Source organism: Stenella coeruleoalba (assembly GCF_951394435.1).
Source record: "Stenella coeruleoalba genome assembly, chromosome: 2".
NCBI lineage: Eukaryota > Metazoa > Chordata > Mammalia > Artiodactyla > Delphinidae > Stenella > Stenella coeruleoalba.
Genome location: NC_137147.1, coordinates 150,399,678 through 150,423,888, shown reverse-complemented (window position 1 = coordinate 150,423,888; position 24,211 = coordinate 150,399,678). Strand labels below are relative to the sequence as shown.

The 24,211-nt window shown below is 36.2% G+C and overlaps 2 protein-coding genes across 4 annotated transcripts in view; one reads left to right on the top strand and one right to left on the bottom strand.

Annotated features, from left to right (window-relative positions):
* TEX9 (testis expressed 9) overlaps positions 1 to 12,963 on the top strand; it is a 205,797-nt gene extending 192,834 nt beyond the window's left edge. For all 3 annotated transcript variants that reach the window (XM_079912289.1, XM_079912288.1, XM_079912287.1), the window contains 2 exons: positions 11,553 to 11,687; positions 12,275 to 12,963. In XM_079912289.1, coding sequence (XP_079768415.1) covers positions 11,553 to 11,687; positions 12,275 to 12,352 — 213 coding nt within the window. In that variant the 3' untranslated portion in view covers positions 12,353 to 12,963. The remainder of the gene's footprint in view (positions 1 to 11,552; positions 11,688 to 12,274) is intronic.
* MNS1 (meiosis specific nuclear structural 1) overlaps positions 12,956 to 24,211 on the bottom strand; it is a 54,139-nt gene continuing 42,883 nt past the window's right edge. The window contains exons 8-10 of the mRNA XM_079912286.1: positions 19,706 to 19,963; positions 14,078 to 14,203; positions 12,956 to 13,261 (exon numbers count right to left, since the gene is read on the bottom strand). Coding sequence (XP_079768412.1) covers positions 13,169 to 13,261; positions 14,078 to 14,203; positions 19,706 to 19,963 — 477 coding nt within the window. The 3' untranslated portion in view covers positions 12,956 to 13,168. The remainder of the gene's footprint in view (positions 13,262 to 14,077; positions 14,204 to 19,705; positions 19,964 to 24,211) is intronic.

Here is a 24,211-nt window from a genome sequence, read left to right as displayed (position 1 = left end):
ACATACAACATTCTATAAGTTTAAGATGTATAACATGATGATTTGACTTACATATTTTGTGAAATGATTACCATAATGTTTAGTTAATATCCATCATCTCATATGTATACAAAAAGAAAAAAAAAAATGGTTTTTTTCTGATGATGAGAACTCTTAGGATCTACTCTCTTAACTTTTAAATATACCATAGAGCAGTGTTAACTCTAGTCATCAAGTTGTATATTATATACCTAGTACTTTTTGTCTTATAGCAGGAAGTTTATACATTTCGACCACCGTCATCCAATCCCACCCTCCCACCACCCTCTGCCTCTGGTTACCACAAATCTTATCTCTTTTTCTGTGAGTTTATTTTTTTGTTTTTGTTTTAGATTCTACACATAAGTGAGATCATACAGTATTTGACTTTCTCTGACTTATTTCACTTAGATAATGCCTTCAAAAGCCCATCCATGATGTTAATGGCAGGATTTCCTTCTTTTTTATAGCTAAACAATATTCCATTGTGTATATATCCCACAACTTATTTATCCATTCATCTGTCACTGGACACTTAGGTTGTTTCTATGTCTTGGCTATTGCAAATGCTGCTGCTGTGAACATTGGGGTGCAGATATTTATTTGACAAAGTATTTTTGTTTCCTTTGGATATATTCTCAGTGGTGGAATTGCTGGATATATGGTAGTGATATTTTTAATTCCATAGTGATTGGAATATAATGTACAGTCTTATCAACAGTGCACAAGTGTTCCTTTTCCTCCACATCATCACCATCATGTGTTACCTCTTGTTTTGTTTTTTTTATGATAGCCATTCAAACAGTCATAAGGTGATACCTCATTGGGGTTTTTTTTTTTTTTTAAAACCTATTTATTTTTTTAAAATTTTTGCCTGCATTTGTTCTCTGTTGCTGTGCGTGGGCTCTCTCCAGTTGCGGCGAGCAGGGGCTACTCTTCATTGCAGTGCGTGGGCTTCTCATTGAGGTGGCTTCTCTTGTTGCAGAGCACAGGCTCTAGGTGCACAGGCTGCAGTAGTTGTGGCACGCGAGCTCAGTAGTTGTGGCTTGCAGGCTCAGTAGTTGTGGTGCATGGGCTTAGTTGCTCCGTAGCATGTGGGATCTTCCTGAACCAGGGCTCAAACCCGTGTCCCCTGAATTGGCAGGTGGATTCTTAACCACTGTGCCACCAGGGAAGCCCCCTCATTGTGGTTTTATTTTGCATTTCCCAAATGATTAGAGATGTTGAGCACCTTTTCATGCACCTGTTGGCCATTTGTAAATCTTTGGAAAATTGTATATTCATGTCCTTTGCTCATTTTTTAAATTGGATAATTTGATTTTTTGTATGTTGAATTGTATGAATTCTTTATATGTTTTGAATATTAACCTCTTCAGATATATGGTTTACAGTATTTTTCCCATTCTGTAGGTTGCCTTTTCATTTTGTTGATCATTTTTTTTTTGCTGTGCAGAAGCTTTTTACTTTGACATAGTCCCACCTGTTTATTTTTCATTTTGTAACTTCTGATTTAGGTATCACATCCCAAAAAGTCATTACCAAGACCAATGTCAAGGCTCTTTATCCTGTGTTTTCTTCTAGGAGTTTTATGGTTTCTAGTCTTACACAGAAGTTTCTATTCCATTTTCAGTTCATTTTTGTGAGTGATGTAATATAGGACTAGTTTCATTCTTTTTACATGTGAATATCAAATTTTCCCAGCACCATTTACTGAAGAGACTGTCCTTTCCCCACTGAGTATTCTTGGCTCCTTTGTCAAATATTAGTTGACTGTACATGCTGGGGTTTGTTTCTGGGCTCTTGATTCTGTTCCAGTGGTCTATGTTTCTGATTTTATGCCAGTACCATACAAATTTTGATTACTACAGCTTTATAATGTAGCTTGAAATTGGCAAGTGTGATGCCTCTTGCTTTTTTCTTTCTCAGGATTACTTTGGCTATTGGGGTCTTTTGTGATTCCATATAAATTCAGGATTTTTTTTCCTAATTCTGTTTAAAATTTCTTCAGAATCTTGATGGGGATTGCATTGAATCTATAGGTGGCTTTGGTAGTATTGACATTTAAAAAATATTAATTCTTCCAATCCATGAACACAGGATACCTTTCAACTTATTTGTGCCTTATCTGATTTCTTTCATCAATTTCTTAAAGTTTTCAGTGTATAGATCTTTCACACCCTTGGTTAAATTAAGTATTTTATTCTTGATGTAATTCTAAATGGGATTGTTTTCTTTCTTTTTCAGATAATTTGTTGTTAGTGTATAGAAACTACTAATTTTTTAATGTTAATTTTGTATCCTACAACTTTACTGAATTTGTTGATGAGATCTAACAGTTTTTTGGTGGAGTCTATAAGACTTTTCTATATATAAAATCATATCAACTGCAAATAGATGCAATTTTACTTCTTCTTTTCCAGTTCTGATACTGTTTATTTTTCTTGCTTGATTTCTCTGGCTAGAATTCTAGTACTATGTTAAGTAGGAGTGGTGAGAGTGGGCACTTGTCTTGTTCCTGACCTTAGAGGAAAAGCTTTCAACATTTCACCATTGAGTATGATTTTAGCTGTGGGCTTGTCATATATGGTCTGTTTTTCATTGAGGTAAATTTCTTCTAAACCTGATTTGTTAAGAGTCTTTATCATGAATGGATGTTGAATTTTGTCAGATGCTTTGTCTGTGTCTATTGACATGATCATGTGATTTTTTTCTTTCATCCTATTAATGTGATGTATGACATTGATTTGCAGATATTGAACTGTTCTTGCCTCCCTGGGATAAATCCCATTTGATCATGGTGTATGATCCTTTTAATGTATTGTTCAATTCAGTTTGCTAATATTGTTGAGGATTTTTGCATCTATGTTCACCAGTGTTATTGGTCTGTAATTTTCTTATTTTTGTGGTATCTTTATCTGATTTTGGTATTAGGGTGATGATGGCCTCAAAGAATGACTTTGGAAGCATCCCCTTCTCTTCAGTTTTTTGGAATAGTTTGAGAAGGATAAGAATTAAGTCTTCTTTAAATGTTTGGCATAATTCATTTGTGAAGCCATCTGGTCTTGGACTTCTGTTTGTTGGGAGTATTTTTTAATTACTGATCTAATTAGTGTTAATTGGGGTCTGTTCATATTTTGTATTTCTTCCTCATTCAGTCTTGGGAGACTGTATATTTCTAGGAATTAGTTCACTTCTTCTAGGTCGTCCATTTTATTGGTGTGTCATTATTCAGAGTAATCTCTTATGATCCTTTGTATTTCTGTGGTGTCAACTGTAACTTCATTTCTGATTTTACCTATTTGGGCCCACTCTCTTTTTCTTCTTAATGTGTCTGGCTAAAACTTTATCGATTCTGTTTATTTTCTCAAAGCTCTTAATTTCTTTGTTTCTTGTTTTCTCTCTTTTTCATTCTTTCGTGTCTATTTCATTCATTGCTGCTCTGATCTTTCCTTCTACTAACTGTAGGTTTTGTTTGTTCTTTCTGATTCATTTGGGTGTAAGGTTAGGGTTTTTGAGGATTTTCTTGTTTCCTGATGTCAGCTTGTATCACTATAAACTTCCCTCTGGGAACTGCTTTGCTGCATCCCATAGATTCTGGATCACTGTGTTTTTGTTTCTGTCTCCATGTATTTTTTTATTTCCTTTTTGATTTCTTCAGTGACTCATTGGTTGTTCAGTAGCATATTGTTTAGCCTCCATGTGTTTTGGTTTCTTTTAATAGTTGATTTATAAGTCTCATAGTGTTGTGGTCAGAGAACAGGCTTGGTATGACTTCAGTCTTAAAATTTATTAAAACTTGTTTTGTGGCCTAGCATGTGATCTGTCCTGAGAATGTTCCATGTGCACTTGAAAAGGATGTGTATTCTGCTGCTTTTGGATGGGATGTTTTATATGTATCTATTAGGTTCATCTAATCTAATGTGTTGTTTAAGGCCTGTGTTTCCTTATTGATTTTCTGTCTGGGTGATTTGTTCATTGATGTAAGTGCAGTGTTAAAGCTCCTGGCTATTATTGTGTTACTGTCAATATCTTTCTTTATATTTGGAATGATTTGCTATATGCATTTAAATGCTCCAGTTTGTGTGCATAAATATTTACAAGTGTTATGTATTCTTGTTCATTATGTAATGTCCTTCTTTGTCCCTTTTTCATTACGTAGTCCTTCTTTGTCTCTTGTTACAGACTTTGTTTTTCCATCCCCTCACTTTCAGTCTGTGTGTGTATTTAGATCTGAAGTGAATCTCTTATAGGCAGCATGTGTGTGTGTGTGTGTGTGTGTGTGTGTATCTTGTTTTTGTATCTGTTCAGCCACTGGATCTTTTGATTGGAACATTTAGTACATTTACATTTAAAGTAATTATTGATAGGTACATACTTATTGCCATTTTGTTAATTGATTGGGGGTTGTCCTTGTAGTTCTTATTTCATCCTTTCTTCTTTTCCTCCCTTCACTTGTGATTTGATGACTATCTTAGTGTTATATGTGTATTCCTTTATCTCTTTTTGTGTATCTATTATAGATTTTTTGGTTTGTGGTTACCATGAGGTTTATATATAGCAACATACACAGGTGAATATTGAAAGTTGAAGATGTCTTAAGTTTGAACACATTCTAACAACCCTGGAGATGAGCAATCTACCCAATAAAGTGTTCGTGGTAATGACCATAAAAATGCTTAATGTACTAGGAAGAAGAATGGGTGAACACAGAATTTTAAGAAGGAGTTAGAAAATATAAAGAAGAACCAAACAAAGCTGAAAAATACAGTAACTGAAATAAAAAATACACTAGAAGGAATCAACATTAGATTGGGTAATACAGAGGAATGGATCAGTAAACTGGAAGACAGAGTAGTGGAAATCACCCAAGTTGAACAAAAAAAAGAAAAAAGAATTTAAAAAAATGAAGACAGTTTAGGAGACATCTTGGAAAACATCAAGCATGCTAGTATTCACATTATAGGGGTCCCAGAAGGAGAAGAGAGACAGATAGGGGCAGAGAACTTATGTGAAGCAATTGTAGCTAAAAACATACCTAACACGAGAAAGGAAATGGACATCCAGGTCCAGAAAGAACAGAGAGTCCCCAAAAAGATCAACCCAAAGAGATCAACACCAAGATACATTATGATTAAAATGACAAAAATTAAAGATAAAGAGAGAATATTAAGAGCATCAAGGGTAAAGCAACTAGTTATGTATAAGGGAACTCCCATAAGATTGTCCACAGACTTTCAGCAGAAACTTTGCTGGCCAGAAGAGAGTGGCACAATATATTTAACGTGATGAAAGGAAAAACCCTGCAGCCAAGAATACTCTATCCAGCAAGGCTGTCATTCACATTTGAAGGAGAGAGAAGGAGTTTTACAGACAAGCAAAAGCTGAAAGAATTCAGCCCCACTAAACCAGCTTCCCAAGAAATGTTAAACGGACTTCTGTAAGTGAAAAAGAGAAGACCACAACTAGAAATATGGAAATTACGAAAGGAAAAATCTCATTGGCAAACACAAACATATAATAAAGGTAGTAGATCAGCCAGTTATAAAGCTACTAGGAAGGTTAAAAGACAAAAGTAGTAAAATCATCTATATTCACAGTAAGTAGTTAAGGGATACACAAAACAAAAAGATGTAAAATACGATGTCGAAAACATTAAACATGCAGGGAGGAGTAAAAATGCAGAGATCTTTCTTAATGTAGGCATTTGTTGCTATGAACTTCCCTCTTAGCACTGCTCTTATTACATCCCATAAGTTTTGGTATGTTGTGTCTCCTTTTTCATTTGTTTCACGATCATTTTTTTTTCTCTCTGATTTCTTCTTTCATCCGTTGGTTGTTCAGGAGAGTCTTGGTATCTTCTTTGGTGAAGTGTCTGTATAAGTCTTTTCTTCTTTTAAAAAATTGTTAAATGAACTTTAATTTTTAGAACAGTTTTAGATTTACATAAAAAATGGGAAATTAGTACAGAGAATTTCTATAATCTCTACACATTGTTTCCTCTGCAACTAATATGTACATTAGTATGGTACATTTGTTACCATTAATGAATGAATCATTATTATGATTCGCTATTATTAACTAAAGACCATACTTTATTCATATTTCCTTAGTTTTTATCTCTTTGGTTCATTTTAAAGAATTGAGTTGACTTGTTTTATAATTGAGTTTTAAGAGTTCTTTATATATCCTAACTACAAGTCTTTGTCAGATACCTGCTTTGCAAATCTCTCTTGCCTTTTATTTCTGTAACAGTTTTTTTGAAGAGCAATGTTTAAAATTTTGATGAAGTCCAATCTGTTGTTTTTCTTCTTTTATAATTTATGCTTCTTGTGTCCTATTTAAGAATTCTTTGCTGAACCTAAAGGGTCACTAAGATTTGCTCTTAGGTTTTCTTATAGAAGTTGCATAGCTTGAGCTTTTATGTTTTGGTGAGTTCTTGTGCATGATATAAGGGGTCAGGGTTCATTATTGGAATATGTGCAGCACTATTTGTTGAGAAGATTATCCTTTCACTATTAAATTGCCCTGGTACCTTTGTTGAAAATCGGTTGCCCAGATATGTGTGGATTTGTTGCTGGAATCTCTCTCTTGTTCCATTGATCTGTATGTCTGTCTTCATGTTAATACACTGTCTTATTATACCTTTATAATAAATCCTGGGGCTTCCCTAGTGGCGCAGTGGTTGAGAGTCCGCCTGCCGATGCAGGGGACACGGGTTCGTGCCCCCGTCTGGGAAGATGCCGCGGAGCGGCTAGGCCCGTGAGCCATGGCCACTGAGCCTGCGCGTCCAGAGCCTGTGCTCCGCAATGGGAGAGGCCACAACAGTGAGAGGCCCGCATGCTGCAAAAAAAAAAAAAAAAAAAAAAAAGAAAAGAAATCCTGAAATCGTGTAATTTCTTTTAATTAGTCTTGACATTAGTGTTGTCCTTTCCATCCCTTCATTTGTAACTCCTTTGTATGTTCTTGTAGGCAACATATAGTTGTTTTTCTATTGTTTTAATCCAATCTGACAATTTGACTTTTTAATTAGGAGGCTTAGACCATTACCTTTAATATGATTATTAGTAATGGTTGGGTTTTATTCTATTAACTTGCTATTTGTTCTCTTCTATTAACTTGCTATATGTTCATGCTTTCTTCCTGTTTCTTATTTTTCTCCTTTTGAATATTTTTAACAATTTCATTTTATCTCTTTTACTGGATTATTATCTCCACTTCTTTTTATGGACATTTTATCTTTTATCAGATACACCTTTAACTTATCATTGCCTACCTTCAAGCATTTTATGAATAATGTAAGAACCTTTCAGCAGTATACTTCTCTCCTCCCCTTTTTGTTGTTGTCATACATTTTATTTATTATACACAAACTCCACCCTACATTGTTACGTTTTTGCTTTGAGGAGTTAATGAACTTTCTGAATTAAAAAAAAAAAAACCTTTGTATTACACTACACATAAAATTTACACTAATTTTTGAAAGTGTACAGTTTACTAGTGTTACATACATTCATACTGTTGTGTACCCAAACTCTAGAACTCCTTGTTCATCTTGCAAAAACTAAAAACCTATGTTCATTAAAAAATAATTCCCCATCCCCCTCTCCCTGATTCCTGGCAACCACAATTCTACTTTCTGTCTTTATGATTTTGACTACTCTAGGTACCTAATGTTAAGTGGAATCATATACTATTTGTCTTTTTGTGACTGTCTTATTTCACTTAGCATAATGTTCTCAAGGTTCATCCATGTTGTAGCATGTATCAGAATATCATTCCTTTTTGAGGCTGAATATTCCGTTGTATGTGTGTAACAGGTTTTGTTTATCCATTCATTGGATAAAGCAACCTGGGTTGCTTCCACCTTTTGGCTATTGTGAATAATGCTGATATGAACCTGAGTGTATGGGTATCTCTTAAAGACTCTGCTTTCAATGATTTTGGATATTTGCCTAGATGTGGTATTGCTGGATCATATGGTAATTCTATTTTTAACTTGAGGAACCACCATACTGTTTTTCCATAGTGGCTGCACCGTTTTACATCCATAGCAACAGTGCACAAGGGTTCCAATATTTCCATATCCTTGCCAACTTGTTATTTTGTGTTGCTTTTTTTTAATAGTCATCATCCTATGTTTATTAGGTGGTATCTCATTGTGGTTTTGATTTGAATCTCCCTAAATATTAGTAATGTTGACCACCTTTTCATGTGCTTGTTAGCCATTTGTATATCTTTTCTGGAGAATTATCTATTCAAGTCCTTTGCCCATTTATTAATTGATTGTGTTTTTATTATTGATTTGTAGGAGTTATTTCTGTATTCTGGACATTAACTCTTTATCAGATATATGATATGTAAATATTTTCTGTAGGTTTCTTTTTCACTCTGTTGATTGTGTCCTTTCACGTAATCCTGTTTATCTATTTTTTTCTTTTGTTTGCCTGTACTTTTGGTTTCATACCCAAGCATCCACAACCAAACCCAGTGTCATGATCATTTCCCCTACATTTTCTTCTAATTGTTTATAGTTTTAGGGTTTACATGTAGGTCTTTGACCAACTTTGAGTTGATTTTTGTATATGATATGAAATAGGTGTACAGCTTCATTGTTATGCATGGAGATATCTAGCTTCCCAGCTCAATTTGTTAGAGGCCATCTTTTCCTAGTGAATGGTCTTGGCATCCTTGTCAAAAATCATTAGACTTTATATGCAAGGGTTTATTTGGGGGCTCTTTATTACATTGGTAAATATTTCTTTATGTCCGTAATTACACTATTTTGATTACCATAGATTTGTAATAAGTTTTGAAATTGGGGAGTGTGAGATCTTCAACTTGTGTTATTCATTAAAATTGTTTGGCTATTTGCGTTCCCTTGAGATTCCATATAAATATTAGCTAGCATGGATCTATCTGTAAAAATGCTCTGTAAAAATGCCATTGGGGTTTTGATAAAGATCATACTGAATCTGTAGATCTCTTTGGGTAGTATTGACATCTTCTAATCTATGACCACAGAATATCCTTCCATTCGTTTGTCTTTAAATACTTCGAGCAGTGTTTTGAAGTTTTCAGTGTAAAAGCATTTCACCTCCTTGGTTACTTTTATTCCTAAGTACTTTATTCTTTTTGATGGTATTATATTTGTAATTGTTTTCTTAATTTTTTTAGGAATGTTCATTAGTAGTATATAGAAACACAACTGGTTTTGTGTGTGTGTTGATTCTATATCATGCAACTTTGCCAAATTAATTTATTCGGATGAATAAATTGTGGAATCTTGTGGAATCTATAAGGTTTTGTACATACAAGACAATGTCATCTGTGAACAGAGATAATCTTGCTTCTTTTTGATTTGGGTGCCTTTTATTTTTATTCCCTAGCTGCTCTGACCAGAACTTGCAGTACTGTGTTGGATAAAAGTGACAAAAGTGAACATCCTTGTCTTGTCTCTGATCCTAGAGGGAAAGCTTTCAGTCTTGTACCACTGAGTTTGATGTTAGCTGTGGGCTTGTCAATATATGGCTTTTATCATGTTGAAGTAGATAGAATCCTTCTGTTCCTTGTTTTTTAAGTGTTTTTTTATCATGAAAGTGTGTTGAATCTTGCCAAGGGTCCCAATGTGTCTCAGAGATGGTGTTGGACTGCTGGTGGGCGGGGCCAGGGTCTAGCGGTGGGGAGGCACCCAGTGCTGGTGGCTGGGCTGGGTCCTGCCACGGCAAGCTGTGGTGGTCCTGGGCTGGTGTCAGCCCACTGGTGGGTGGAGCTGGGTCCCAGGGTCTCTGGTTGCAAGGCCCTGGGGATCCTGGGGCTAGTGCTTCTGCTCGTGTGTGTGGGACAGGGTCCTGGGCCCTCTGGTGGGCAGGGCTGTGCTGTGTTCCAGGTGGCTATGGGCTCAGGGGGTCTTAAGATAGCCTGCCTGCTGGTGGTAGATGGGGCTTTTTCCCTACCAAGCTAGTTGCCTGGCCTGAGGCTTCCCAGTACTGGTGCTGACAGGCTGGTGGGTGGAGCCATGTCCCATTGCTAGTAAGCTAGAGGAGGACTCTGAAGTGGTGCTTCCCAGCATCAGTGTCCACGTGATAGAATGGGCTCCCACAAATGACTGCTGCCAATGCCTATGTCCCAAGGACAAACTTCAGTTGCCTCTAACCTCTTGGTGATTAGCAGGTGGGTCTGACCCAGGCTCCTTTCAAAAATTACTGCTTCTTTTCTGGGTCCTGCAGCATTTGAGATTTTGTGTACACCCTTTAAGAGTGGAATATCTATTTCCCATAGCCCTCTGGGTCTCCTCTCCACTGGCCTTCAAAGCCAAACATTCTGGGGCTTGTCTTCCCAGTACAAGACCCACAGGCTGGGGAGCCCAATGTGGGGCTTAGACCCATTGCTCCTTAGGGAGAACCTCTGTAATTGTACTTAGCCTCCCGTTTGTGGGTTGCCCATCTGGGGTATGGGTCCTGACAATACCTCCACTCCTTCTACCTATCTTATTGTGGTTCCTTTTTTATATCCTTGGTTGGAGAAGATCTTTTCTGTTAGATTCAGGTCTTTCTCATCAATAGTTGTTCTGTACATAGTTGTAATTTTGGTGTGCCCATGGGAGGAGTTGAGCTCAGGGTCTTACTCTGCCATCTTGGCAACCAAATCTAACCCACTGTCAATTATCTTTTAAAGAGAAGTTTTTAACGAAACGCTATTAGTATTTACCACGTGTTACTATTTCTGATACTTTTTTTTTAAATGTGTGTGTATGTAGATTCAGATTTCCTTCTGGTATCATTTCCCTTTTTGCATGAAAGACATCCTTTCACATTTTTTCCAAGTACCAGATGTTCCTCTACTTACATAGTTTCTACTTACTTGTCTTAGAGTTCACTGGTCCTTTTTCTCCATTGTCCAAATTGCTGCAGAGCTCATCCAATTAATTTTTACCAAGATTACAAACTCGGTCTTCCTTATCACGGGCAGTGGCTGAATTCTCTGCTCAGCTCTTTAGACCACGACTGTTACCTTTCGTGGGTTCCTAGGAGTCTCACCCTGCACGTGTTATTTAGGTGCCAAGGATTTGAGGGAACTGTGTATGCAGATTTTGAGGGATTTCCCACCTGGAAATTTCTACCATCGTGGCAGCCATGCTGTCCAATTCCTTAGCCCAATAAGACTGATACTTTTTGCTTCAGGTCTGTCCCTGTGAACCAATGAACTGAAAAGTGCTCTCAGAAACCAGCTGAATGTGGATCTCAACCAGTATGCTTCCATTTTTTTCAAGGATCATAACCGTCTCCAGTTTCTGCCTACTACTGATTACTCATCTCTGCCTTCAAATATAAGCTACTTTGGCATTATTGGAATTAGAACTGAGTTGTTATTTTAAAAACGTTTTTTAAAATGCTAGAGGTGTGAGCATCATTAAAAGTTATCAGAGTTACAGTAATTTAGTAATGCAAAAACTAAAAATAGCTTTTATTGCTGATATCATTTTTTCCATTCAAATACTGCAAAGAATAAATGGGATTATTTTTTTCTTTTTGCAGGATATAGCAAATGAAGAACACAAAAAAATTGAAGTGTTAAAATCAGAAAACAAGAAGCTAGAAAGACAAAAAGGAGAATTAATGATAGGGTTCAAGAAACAATTAAAATTAATCGATGTTTTGAAAAGGCAGAAGGTGAGTTTATCCTAAAAAACAAAGTTAAAATAAATCGTAGATGTTATTTGGCTCTTTCTACTAAGATATTTAGTATTTCTACTTTAGATATGTTTATTTTGACATGCTTAGTCACAAAATTTTATCTATACATCAATGCAAGTAAATTAGAAATGTAGAAATAGGACTACTAAATACAATATGGATACTCCCTAACTAAAGAAGATACCATATATAGAAATAACTTAGGGGATCCGTCTGCCTCCTGAAGAGTGAAAACTGATTACAAACCACTTTTGTTCTGTTCACTACACGAGTTACCTAGTGGTAAGAGGATATGAATTCATGGCTTTGCCACTGTCCCTTTTTGCAAAGATTAGGTATTACAATATTATTGAATTGTTCTCTCAACAGGTTGGTACAATACCAGCAGTGAACGCAGGTTTTTAGAGGCTGACCATTTCAAATGTCACACTGTAATTAGAATTACATATTCCTACAACAAAACTTAATTTGATAGCATATTATACACACACTTTTATAAATTTCCTGTTGTTCTGTGGTCTACTCTTAACACTAAATTAGACAATATTTGTTTTTAAACACAGATGCATATTGAAGCTGCCAAGATGTTGTCTTTCACTGAAGAGGAATTTATGAAGGCACTCGAATGGGGAAATAAGTGATCTACCTTTTAACCTATAGTGCCTGGTGGATATACCCTTTATTTAACTTAAGTTGTAATGGTTTGAATTATTTTTACTCTAAGAAATAGAAATGAAGATACTTGATAAATCAAAATAATTCCAAATTCCCTGTGTAGATCTGGGTATGTAAAATTGATATCTATTACAAAATGGAAATATTTTATAAAATAAAGCAATAGGAATTTAACTTTTGATATCTTTCTTATGACCATCTAGCCCTTTTTCAACTGCACTTATGTTCTAGAGATGTAACTCTAGGTTTTAAATGATGTTTATATGAGAGAAACTGTTTGTGTTCTTACTGACAATTAAGTGCATTCGCTAGTAAAGCACGTTGAAATTCCTCACTCTTTTCCTGTCTACTGTGAGAGGAGAAAAGTAAAGTTTTCCCTGGCCAAATAAGGGAAGTAAAGTTCCAAGACACCAACATAGATAGAAGTGGTATGAAGAGGTTAGTCCCCTGGGTTGTTGGATTTTATATATATATATATTCCTCTATATGGAGTGTGGTGCAGAATTCAGATCTTCAAATTATTAGTACAAAAACAACAGTTTGATTAAAAGCAATTAACTTTGCCATTAATTTTGCAGTGAAAAAATACTCAGTAATTTAATTTTTATCAAAAACAAATGTTTTCTTATAAATAATTGTTTATAAATGATGAAATACAGATGTTTTAGAAAATCCAAAGACAAAGAATGGATTCCTACCCTCACCGAACTGTAAAACAGAAGTTACACTGACATCTAGTGGTAACATACAAAAGAATCCAGGTTTACCAAATTTTGATGATATCACTTCTCTTCACAAATTTCACTCCTTTTCTGATATGCTTTTCTAAACTCTTCACCAAGCATATCAATATCATCCTCTTTTTTGAATACTCCCTACAAGAAAAATATTTTGTGGGTTACTGTGAATGCCAGAATAATTCACTAAATGTTCATTAACGCTAACAGATATACAGACATGAGGTTTGTAAAGTTATTTCCAAGATAACAAGATCTAATATATTTATGAAAAAAATTTTTCTGAAATTATTACTTGATATATACAAAATATTCTTAGCCTGACCTGATTTCCTGATTTACCAGATCCTGTGTTAGAACTTGTCATAGGAATCTGGGCTCTTCTGCTTTATTACTACAAGTACTACTGCTTTGATGGGCTGAATAGGAATTAATTTAATCCATACTATACCCTCTACCCTTGTTTTGAAACAGCCCTATAGTATGTATGATATGAGGGAGGTCAGGGTGAAGAGGTTGAGCTTTGCCAGATTCATGCATGGGATTGGCTCTTGCCTCAGTTCTGTGTCTAATGAGCAAACATTCAGACCCAGGTTGGGAAGCCTGATGTGGGGCTCAGAACCTTCACTCCAGTGGGTGGGTGGACTTCTGTGGTGTAAGTGTTCTCCAGTTTGTGAGTCACCCACCCAGCAGTTATGGGATTTGATTTTATTGTGATTGTGCCCCTCCTACCATCTCATTGTGGCTTCTCCTTTGTCTTTGGATGTGGGGTATCTTTTTTGGTGTGTTCCAGTGTCTTCCTGTTGATGATTGTTCAGCAGTTGTGATTCTGGTGCTCTCACAAGAGGGAGCGAGTGCACGTCCTTCTACTCCACCATCTTCAGTTTCCCTCTGAAATCTTAATACCATGTTTTTTTCCCCACTATTAGAGGTTATATGTTAAATGTCACTTACTTTAGGGAGATATCCTAGTAATTCTGTAGCATGTTCTTTGAGAAGTTTTAGTCTTTCTTCTTCAATAATTTCATTAATACATCCTTGCCTTCTTTGCTGCAACTGCCATTCCTCCAGTTCACGTTGCTGGAAATATAAATAAAATTTATTTTATTGTCAGAAAACACATTAAACTAAGAATGTGTCCGATAAATTTGTCTAATTTACTCTTGCAGTAAATCAGATAAAACTGATAAGTACTAGATAATATATTACAGTCACTATTTCTTTAAAGTTACAAGAAAAATCCCAGCTATGACTGGGATTTTAGGGAGGCAAGTACATATTTTCAGGACAAGTATCTTCATTACCAAGGAAAAAAGATTCAAAGAAATTATTCCCTAATTAATTCAACAAATATTTATTGCGTGCTTACCATACTCCAGGTACTGGAAGCAGCTTACAGTGTAAGATGAAAAAAAAGGTAGATAAAACAGAATAGGGATATCTAAAAGGTAAGTACTGCCATATAAAGTTTTGTAAAGCCTGTATGAAGCACAAGAGTAAGAGCAAGAGTTCCAACAGGCAAGAGTTCTGATAGAGGGCCTTTCCTGGTGGCGCAGTGGTTAAGAATCCGCCTGCCAATGAAGGGGGCATGGGTTTGAAGCTGCCAAGATGTTGTCTTGAAGGTCTGGAAGGATCCCACATGCCGTGGAGCAACTAAGCCCCTGCGCCACAACTACTGAGCCTGCACCCTAGAGCCCATGAGCCGCAACTACTGAAGCCTGCGTGCCTAGAGCCCTGCTCTGCAACAAGAGGAGCCACCGCAGTGAGAAGCCAGCACACCACAACGAAGAATAGCCCCCGCGTGCCACAACAAACACCCAACACAGCCAAAAATAAACAAACAAACGTCTGATAGACAACCACACCAAACTTCTGTGCCATATAAATATGGAAGAGCTGACTAGCTTTAACACGTTTTAGGGCTTAAAAGAACTCTTATGGAAATATATCCAAATAGTCCTATTGGATAGTGAAGGATACTAAAGGCAGACCACTGAAAAAACATTGATGAATTTCTGCCAAGAATTACTTTAAAGTAGTATTAATGCTAAACTTTTCTTTGAAATAACTAAAGTCATGTAAACCAGAAAGCAGGATATCTGTCTTTTTTGCTACAGTGAGAGGCAAGCTTCAATATAATCTCTTTAAAGTAATTGAATGAAAATACAGAGGAATGCTAGGACACAGCCATATCCAATGCCAGTTAAACCTGGAATTGCTTCTCCTGAGAATATTTTGTCTACTATCATGTCAGATTCATTTGTATTACAGAATTAGAAGTATCACTGACAGCTAATTGAGAAAAGACTTACACTTTCACCCATGTTGCTACTGAATCAAAGGGTTGAGTTGCTCTTAATTATTTTATCTCTAAGATGAAACAGGGTAATAGAATCTACCATAGAATCACTATACCTGATTTTTTTTTTAGACTACATTTCTAACACTCCTTTAGGGTCAAATGTGGTCACAACAGGACTAGGATTTTGCCAATGGAATATAAGCAAAAGTGTCAGGTGGCAGTTTCCAGGAATCAATCTTATATCCTTTGTCCCTTCTGCACTTCTTCCATCTGCTGCTTGAAACATGGATATGAAGGTTGAAGATCTAATTTAAACCATGAAGATGATGGCTATAGCCTACAGAAGCCATAACGAAAAGCTAGAAGGAGCCTGGGTTCCTGAAGACTATGAATAAAGTCTCAATTTCTAGACTTTCATGTGAGGGAATAGTAAACTATCTACTAAGCCACTGTTAATTTGAGACTACTTGTAGCCAAGCACAATCCTAACTGATCTATTCCTTATAATAGGGAGGTGCAAGAAGTTCTATAATGTTATGAGAAAAATTCACTCATTAGATTTTTGTCCAGTGATGTATATGGGCTCTAATTTGGGTGTAATACAGGATCTCCCTTTTTAGGATGTGGTAGACCACATTAACTGTTCATCCTAAAAAACATTTTTATAGTTAATTAGGGTAAATATTTTAGAAAGGTATGAAACCAATTTGTTCATGAGGACAAAAAAAAACCAGAGCCTTATATGATTGTGTAATAGAATGGATTCATGATTCTATGATCATGAAAATTCATCCTTGCCCTTGGACCAGAATAGAAATGCGACCCAATCTCACTGATATTGAAATTAAGCCCACAGCTTCATATTGGGAACGTTTACAATTTTAAAAAAATTAAGATATAAATTTTTTGTAAAAGTATTTATGCTTTAGGTAATATTTTCAGATTTCTTCCATTTATAGCTGTCTTGCTAACTTTTCCAATAGCTTTCAGATTAGCTCTGTAAGCCATGAGATAGTAGGACAGTCACAGTCACTGGTTCTACCTCTTTCTATACAAGGAGTATTCAAAGCTTTCTGGTCAATTTCAAAAGGCTTTTAATTTTCAGTCTCCTTGATCACTTTGCTCTGACCAGGCAAAATGCTAGGTGCTTTAAAGGTAATTATCTCCCTTAAAGGTTACAGTAGATAATGGTTGGTTTATATCAAAGCTACAGAATTGAAGTTTTATTCAGTAGGAATCCACTTAAGTTAAGCAGGAGGAGGACATAATGAGATTTTTTTTATACCTTGCTAACTGGTAGCAGACGCCACAAGGAGACCAATTATAAGTCAATTTCAGTAGTCCACAGAATGATACTGAATGTCTAAATTAAGTTATGAAGAAGAGAAACTGAATTTAAGAGGTGAAATCAATAGGACTGTTGAGGTGGAATCAATAGGATTTGGTGGCTGACTAAAAATTATTACGTAAGAAATAGGAAGAGTCCAGGAATGATTCCTAGGTGATAGCATATTCACTCAGTCACTGAAGCCTGTCTTTAACCAGGTTTGTCTGTTACATTCACTTTTGGAAACCTAAATTCTAAGGCACCCACAAGATTTCCAACTGTGTCCTTTAGGCATCTGGAAATATGACAAAAGAACTACGGCGTAAGGGGACTTTCCTGGTGGTCTAGTGGTTAAGAATCCGCCTTCCAATGCAGGGGACATGGGTTCCATCCCTGGTCAGGGAACTAAGATCCCACATGCTGTGGGGCAACTAAGCCCATGGGCCACAACTAGAGAGAAGCCTGCACTCCACAACTAGAGAGAAGCCCAGGTGCCGCAACAAAGAGCCTGCACGCCACAACAAAAGATCCCACGTGCCGCAACTAAGACCTGACGCAGCCAAAATAAATAAATATATTTTTTAAAAAGAGTTGATTAAGTATAGAGGAAAGCCAAAAATTGAACCCCAAGTCTCTCAACACGTCATTGCAGCAGTCAAAAGAGCTGATCTCTCTTGGTTTTCTATGACTGCCAGATTCTTTTATCTTTCTGACCATTTCTTGGTCTTGGCAATTTTTTCTACTACTTCCACCTCCTAACTAGAATGTTCTCCAAGTCTCAGTCACTGGCCCTCTGATTATTTCTCATTATAATATATTATTTGGAAGAATCACCTTAGTTTGAAACTCTCTGTGCTACTTAATGACAGAAATGCTTGTCTAAGAATACTTGACCTAAGTTTTCTTCTGTTCAACTGCCTTCAGGATTTTTCAACTTGTGTTTCTATTTCAAACTCAGTATGACTAAAAATGAAGTCATTATATCTTTTTGCTCCAATTCAAAACAACAGCACTTGTATTCCTTGAGTTTCTCATGTTTGAAACTTTGAGAGTTATTTTGACTCCTTCCTCCACTCTACCTTATATGGTCCAAAATAATCATACAAGTCTCATCTATTCTTCCTTTAAAAATATTTAAACTCTACCCTTTCTCTCTCCTTCCACTGCTCTGTTAACCTATTCCAGGTCATCTCTTCACTCTTAAATTACTACTTTCTCCTCTTGTTAAACACCATATTAGGATAACCAGTTTCTACTGTATCATGTCCAAACTCCTCTGCCTACTATTCAGGTTTCTCCATTTGATAATTCCATATGCTGCCAACTTGGAATAGCCTTCCTCTGTCTTCTTTTATTCATTTTGTATGTATTTCCAGATAAGTCCACATAGTTCTGTCGTAAAGGTATTGCACACTAGTAAATCCCACACTACCACATTCTACAAATGTTTACATTGTACATTTAAGAAATATATTCTTAATATAGTGCTATATATAGTTGAGTCTTTTGGGTATCTAGACCTTATTTTCTTTTGCTAGATTAGAAGCTACCAGAATGAGCTTTTATTTGTTTTGATTCCCTCACCAACACTCAGCAGAATGCCTAGCAGATCAGTATCTGTTGATTATAAGAATATCTTGAGATTTCTTTTTGTCTACCCATGCAGGAAAGATCAGCATTATGATATTAATTTAATAATCCCAGCTCTGCCACTTACTTGCTGTGAAACCTTGGGCAATACATATAATCTCTATGCCTCAGTTTCCACATCTTTAAAATGGGGGTAGTAATAGTACCTAATTCACAGGGTTGAAAGTTAAAAGTTATTACTTTGCTTGTAATGAGTATAGAATAGTGAATGACATATGAAAATGCTCAGTAAATGTTAGTTATTATTACTACCACTTCTATTACTACTTAAAAATATTTGCCATATGCCTAATCTGTACTTTTCATATTTAGAGTTCTTTATCTTTTCAAAACACTTACACATTTTCTTATTTGGTTCTTAAAGTATTATTTCAGTTTTACGGATGAAACACAAATACACAAATCAATGTGTCCAAAGTCACAAACCTAGTTTCCTCACCAATCTTAAATCCACATTTCCAACTAAGAAATCTTCCCCTGGGCCTCAAAATCAATGTGGACAAAATGGAATTATATACTCCCTCAAAATCTGTTTTTCTTTATACATACACTTTCTGTAGCACATCACCACTCACTGAAGATGGAAGTACATAATAGCATTATTTGTTAGTAGTAGCCTAATTCTTCTTTCAACTCTCCAGAACTAATTGGTCACCAAGCCCCATCAACTCTACCTTCCTAACATCTCACAGATGGATCCCTTCTCTGTTCACATGGGTTTTCATCACCTATCACTGGGATAACTATAATAACTTCCTTACTGATCTTCCTGTCTCTGGTCTTACTCCCCTCACATCTGTCCTCAACACTGCTACCTGAGTCATCCTTGCAAGTGCAGATCTTATCATGTAGCTTTCTTAATTCTTCAGTGGGTCTCCCTGGATAAAGTCCACCATTAAAATAGCAGCCAGGGCATTCATGATCTGTCTTCTCTCTGCCATACCAAGATGTCCATGTCTGTATAATTATCATCACATGCACTTGATATACCTTTATAATCATTGTTTTTAAGGTATTTTTCTTAAACACCACCAAAAACTCATAGATGATATGGACTTAGTCATATTTATCTTTGTGTTCTCAACACCAACCAATGTCTAACACACAGAAAGCATCAATAAATATTTTCTAGATTCATTGATTAACAAGTGGTCAGAAAATTTATATATCATATGATTAGTAAATGGATATCTAACATCTGGCACATAAACGGTTCTCAGTTAAATGTTTAGTGGATAAATAAATTAGCTGGTTGTTATTCAATGATAATTACCAAAAAAAAACCCAAAATACTTTTCCTTACTTTTTCTGCAAGGAACTGGTTGCGACGCTCTTCAATAAGTTTTTCCACAGCCCTCTTGTGTTCTAGTTGCTTCATTCTTTGCTTCTGAGCATTCATTAATTCTATTCGATCATCCTCAGCAAATTTCGCCAGCATAGCTTTTCTAAAGATCTCCTCTTCTTCTTTTGCAGCCTGAAGTACTAGTTCCTTCAAGGCCATTTGTTCCATAAAATTTTGCTTCAACTCCTTTTGCTTTCTCGATTTCTCTTCTGCTTCTTCCTACATCACAATACATATAAAAGTTAATTCAGTAACTATGTCTTTACAGCAGATTTATAAAGAGAGGGTAGGACAGAGTTTGATTAAGCTTAGTGTTACAATATGAAATAAAACTGAAAAATTAAGGCTTTTCAAGGTAACACTTGCCCCATCCTTTAAAAACTAATAGTTACACAAAGTACATGTTACCCTTGGATTGCCTCCTATTACTTATTTTAATTAATATATATTTACCACCTTGTTTCTGTAGTCAGAATTAACGCATTAACTTTGAAAATAGCTGATATAAAAAATTTTTGCGTATCTCAGTTTATTAAATTTGTCATCTGTATAATTTGTACCAACTATGAATCATTCTAGAAACTTGTGTTCAAATCATTGATAAATATTTTTCAGAACAATAATCTAGCAATGACAATCAGAGTATTTCAGGGAAATTCAAATTTACTTGAAGCAGTTAAAGTCCTTTCCTACAAGGTTTAATTTCCCCAACATTTTATTATGAAAAATTTCAAAAAATACAAAGAATTTTACAGTCATCACCCATTTTTGCTGTATCATCTATCTATTCAATTAGGACCGATGTAAATTTTAAATCATTTGCTAATCTAACAAACTTTGTTCAATTCTAATACAAGCTCCAGGTAGGCCAGAATCTTCAAAGCATTCAAAATATTGCCTTAACAACACCCAGATGGCCAAGGTTCTTACCTACAGATAAAACAAACTACAAGGGATTTACTATAGGCCATCAGGTGGCATACAGAACTTCCAGGAAGGCCAGGGAACCAAGCTGCCCTCACACTGCTCAAGTCCTATTATGGTAACTCTGACTGCTATCTCATTTTGCTCACTTCCATCTTCACACCTTGAAGTGGGGGTGATGACTGTTGGAGGTAACATAGTTCATATGAAGAATTCTAGCTAAAAGAAGAGAAATATAGTTTTAACTTTATAGTCTTTATAATAAAGACAAATGAATTTAAAACGGGGTAGGATGTGGTAGGAGTAGGAGTGGGTTTTAAGAGAGCCAATCTGCAGTATCAGTTACAGCAACTTTGTTCATTATATTGATCATTCAGCCTCTTTTTCCTCATTTATCCCTATCTAATCCTCTTTTCAAATCCTACCTCCATAGTCTTCTCTAATCACTCTAACTCAAACTTCTCTCTCTTTGTGAGCTCTTATACCATTTAATATTCCATCATTTAATTTTATTCCATATATACATGCCTCATCTCCTCACTAAAAATAAATTCATAGATGGCATATCTTATATTCCTTTGGGATGCTGGGCACGTAGTGATTTTGTAATATATAGTTTGTGTTTATTTGCCATATATCTCATAGAAGTCAAAGGCTCACTGAAGGCAGAGATGCTGTGTCAGTTAGCTTTGAATTCCTCCAGAGCTTATCATAATACTTTGCACAGAGAAATTCAGTACATATTGAACTAAATGAACTGTTGACATGCCTGGCAACCATCTCCCATACAAATTTTAGTTTAATCCAATGGTGAAGACATCTGGCTAAAGAACAGGGAAGAGTTTGGCAAAACAACACACCATTTATTATGTTTTTTCAACCAGAAAAGTATTCATGTACTCTGATGTGTCTGGATCAGGATTATGTAGTTACATAATATGAACTGTATAATTTTCCATCCTTTTCTGTGTTCTAAAACCCATTATGTGGTTTGAGGAACAGCTGTTCACTGAAGGTTTGAAGTAATTTGCTGTAAAACTACTCTGAGGCTGGAAACTTTTTAGAGATATCTTAGTCTGGGTTCTCCTCTGAAAGCAGAGCCTTAAACAAGGACTTATATATAGATATTTTACTGGGGAGGGAATCTCAGTGGTGAGGGACAGAGTAAAACAAGGAAAGAAGAAAAGCCAACACAAGGGTACATCACTGAGCTGGTTACCGCCTCAGACAACTGAGGCTTAATCCTGCCAGGACCTTGTGAGGAATGCATGGAGCACCTTTTAGGACCTTCCCAAAGGCCGCCAGGCAGAGAAGAATTTATCCCTCAATTTCTGTCCACTGTTGGTTGAGGGATGCCCCAAAGGATGTTACCTCCCTGCCCCCACACACACCCCTGCACTTTAAGAAGCCGTCAGCACAGAGTCCGTCTGAGCCCTCACAACTGTTCCCCAAAGCTGTCACTGAAATCAGAGGTGAGACTGAGAAGATGTGAGGCAGGGCACAAAAGTCTTGTGATAGAGGAAATATCCTTAATAATCTTATTTTGTCTAGTTTTCCTACATTTTTTGAAATCACTGTATTTTTAATGCAGCAAATTATGCCATTGAGATTTTCATTTTATTAGTAGATAATTGAACAACTTTTCAGTATTTTTCTAATCTACTCTCTTTATAGACCCTTTATTCCTTCAAATTTTGTTTTCACCTTTTTTCTTTTTTATTATGTTTTTCCAGAGTAAAATCTTTTTCCTCCCAATATTAAGCAACTGGATTAATAAATGCTAATGTGTTCTCCTGATTTTTGGTTTATTTCTACTTGTATCTTTATTATTTCCTTCCATATTCTTGCCTCATACTTGAATTTATATTGTTTTCTCAGTTACTGAGTTGGGTGCCTACACAGTTTTTTCTAATATTTCTCATTTAATAATTAATTGCCTGATAGATTTTGATAGGTCATAATCTTATCCTCTGAATTTTGTGCAAATATCCTCTTCAACCAATAATAATTGAAAAGAAAGTTTTTAGATTTTCAGTTAGTAGTTTAAAATATTTGTTATTAATTTCTAGTGATGTTTAAACACCCTTTCCCCTTGTATTATTCCAGTAAATTTTCTTCGGCGATCTAACAGCTTTTAAAGTTACGTACTTCAGTACAACGTTACATGGAAGATTAAATGTTCATTCTGTTATACCTCCCTTGGTGATTATACCTTTTATCTGTGGTATCTGGGATTCATTTGATGTTCCACTTACCTAGTGATAACCCTGCCTACCTGCTTCCCATTTGGTCATATATGCCTGTTATGCCTTCCTCCATCATTTTATTCTTAATGCTTTTGGGGTTATTTGACATTAGGTATCTATAAGTGGATTACATTAAGATACTTTTTTTAAAAAACTGGACACATTTTATATTCTTACATGCAGTTAATTATTTACATGAAATAAGTATTGATATTTTACATGGTATCTATTTCCTCCTCATTAATGAAACAGTATCTAAAATAATGTTCCATTTTTATATAGCTGATAATATTACAAATAATAGTACTAATAGCTATAATATATTGTGTACTTGGCTATTCATATATCTAGTTTTACAAACTGTTCAAACTTTTGGGAATTCCCTGGTGGTCCAGTGGATGGGACTCCACACTGTCACTGCTTAGGGCATGGGTTCAATCCCTGGTCAAGGAACTAAGATCCTGCAAGCCATGCAGTGTGGCCAGAACAAACAAACAAAGTGTTCAAACTTTTGGCTCATTTAAAAAAACTGGGGGGCTTCCCTGGTGGTGCAGTGGTTGGGAATCCACCTGCCGATGCAGGGGACATGGGTTCGAGCTCTGGTCCAGGAAGATCCCATATGCCGCAGAGCAGCTGAGCCCGTGCACCACAACTGCTGAGCCTGCGCTCTGGAGCTCGTGAGCCACAACTACTGAAGCCCATGCACCTGGAGCCTGTGCTCTGCAACAAGAGAAGCCACCGCAGTGAGAGGCCCACACACTGCAGTGAAGAGTGGCCCCTGCTCGCCGCAACTAGAAAGAAAGCCCGCGCACAGCAACAAAGGCCCAATGCAGCCAAAAATAAATTAATTTTTTTTAAATGGGTTTTTTATATTTTTTATCAAGTTATGAGTGTTCTTTATATATTCTGGATAAAGGTTATTTGTAAGATATACATATAGGGAATATTTTCTCCCAAACTGTGGCTTGCATTTTCATTTTCTTAACAATGTTAAGAAATTATTAATTTTTAAAAAAAATTTATTTATTTTTTGGCTGCGTTTGGTCTTCATTGCTGCACGTGGGCTTTCTCTAGTTGCGGCAAGCGGGGCTACTCTTCTTAGTGGTGTGCATGCTTCTCATTGCGGTGGCTTCTCTTGTTGCAGAGCATGGGCTCTAGGCATGCAGGCTTCAGTAGTCGTGGCTCACGGGCTGTAGGCACGCAGGCTCAGTAGTTGTGGCACACAGGCTTAGCTGCTCCATGGCATGTGGGATCTTCCCGGACCAGGGATCGAGCTTGTGTCCCCTGCCTTGGCAGG